We start from the raw sequence: 572 nt of genomic DNA, 5'->3' as shown, positions 1-572 counted from the left end.
CCCCAGTGACCCTTGCCCGGCCCCGCAGCTCTCCAGCCCCCCACGCAGCCCCGTGCGCCACGCCCCGGCCCGCTGCGACACGCCCTCGCCATGTCTGCCGCAGGCTCAGGGCGTGCTGGGCCCTGCCATCGACCGGGCGATCGGGACGCTGCTGTACAACGTGGCGTCGCGCCTCAAGGACCCCAAGCGCCTCAGCTTCCTCGTGGGCTGCATCACCAGCAAGAAGATCGTCACCGACCTGCAGCTCAGCGGTGCGCCCCCAGCCCCCGCTGCCTCTCCCCAGGGCTGGCACCAGGCTCCCCCGCCCCATCTCCCCCTTTGCCCAGCTGCGGCAGGTCCCCGGCACTCCCCCGGCCCCACTTCAGTCCAGGCACTCGTGGGTCCGTTGGTAGAGGAGTGGGAGCAGCGGCCAACCGCGCAAGCCACGGCTCCGGGTCTTGGCTGGCACTGCGCCCCCTGCACTCATGCGCAGGAGCCTGGGGCAGGGGAAGGGGCTGGAGGCTGCAGGCAGGAGCCCGCAGCCTGGCTCCGTGATTGAGGGCTGCTAGGGCAGGGCTGGGCTCCGGAGGGGT

The 572-nt window shown here is 72.6% G+C and overlaps 1 protein-coding gene across 1 annotated transcript in view; it reads left to right on the top strand.

Annotated features, from left to right (window-relative positions):
• QARS (glutaminyl-tRNA synthetase) overlaps positions 1-572 on the top strand; it is a 20,056-nt gene that overhangs the window by 1,848 nt on the left and 17,636 nt on the right. The window contains exon 3 of the mRNA XM_019504591.1: positions 104-251. Coding sequence (XP_019360136.1) covers positions 104-251 — 148 coding nt within the window. The remainder of the gene's footprint in view (positions 1-103; positions 252-572) is intronic.

Source organism: Gavialis gangeticus, unplaced genomic scaffold (assembly GCF_001723915.1).
Source record: "Gavialis gangeticus isolate Ggan-Ray unplaced genomic scaffold, GavGan_comp1, whole genome shotgun sequence".
NCBI classification, from domain to species: Eukaryota; Metazoa; Chordata; order Crocodylia; family Gavialidae; genus Gavialis; species Gavialis gangeticus.
The sequence above is the reverse complement of the archived record's forward strand: the minus strand, read 5'-3'. Positions and strand labels throughout refer to the sequence as shown.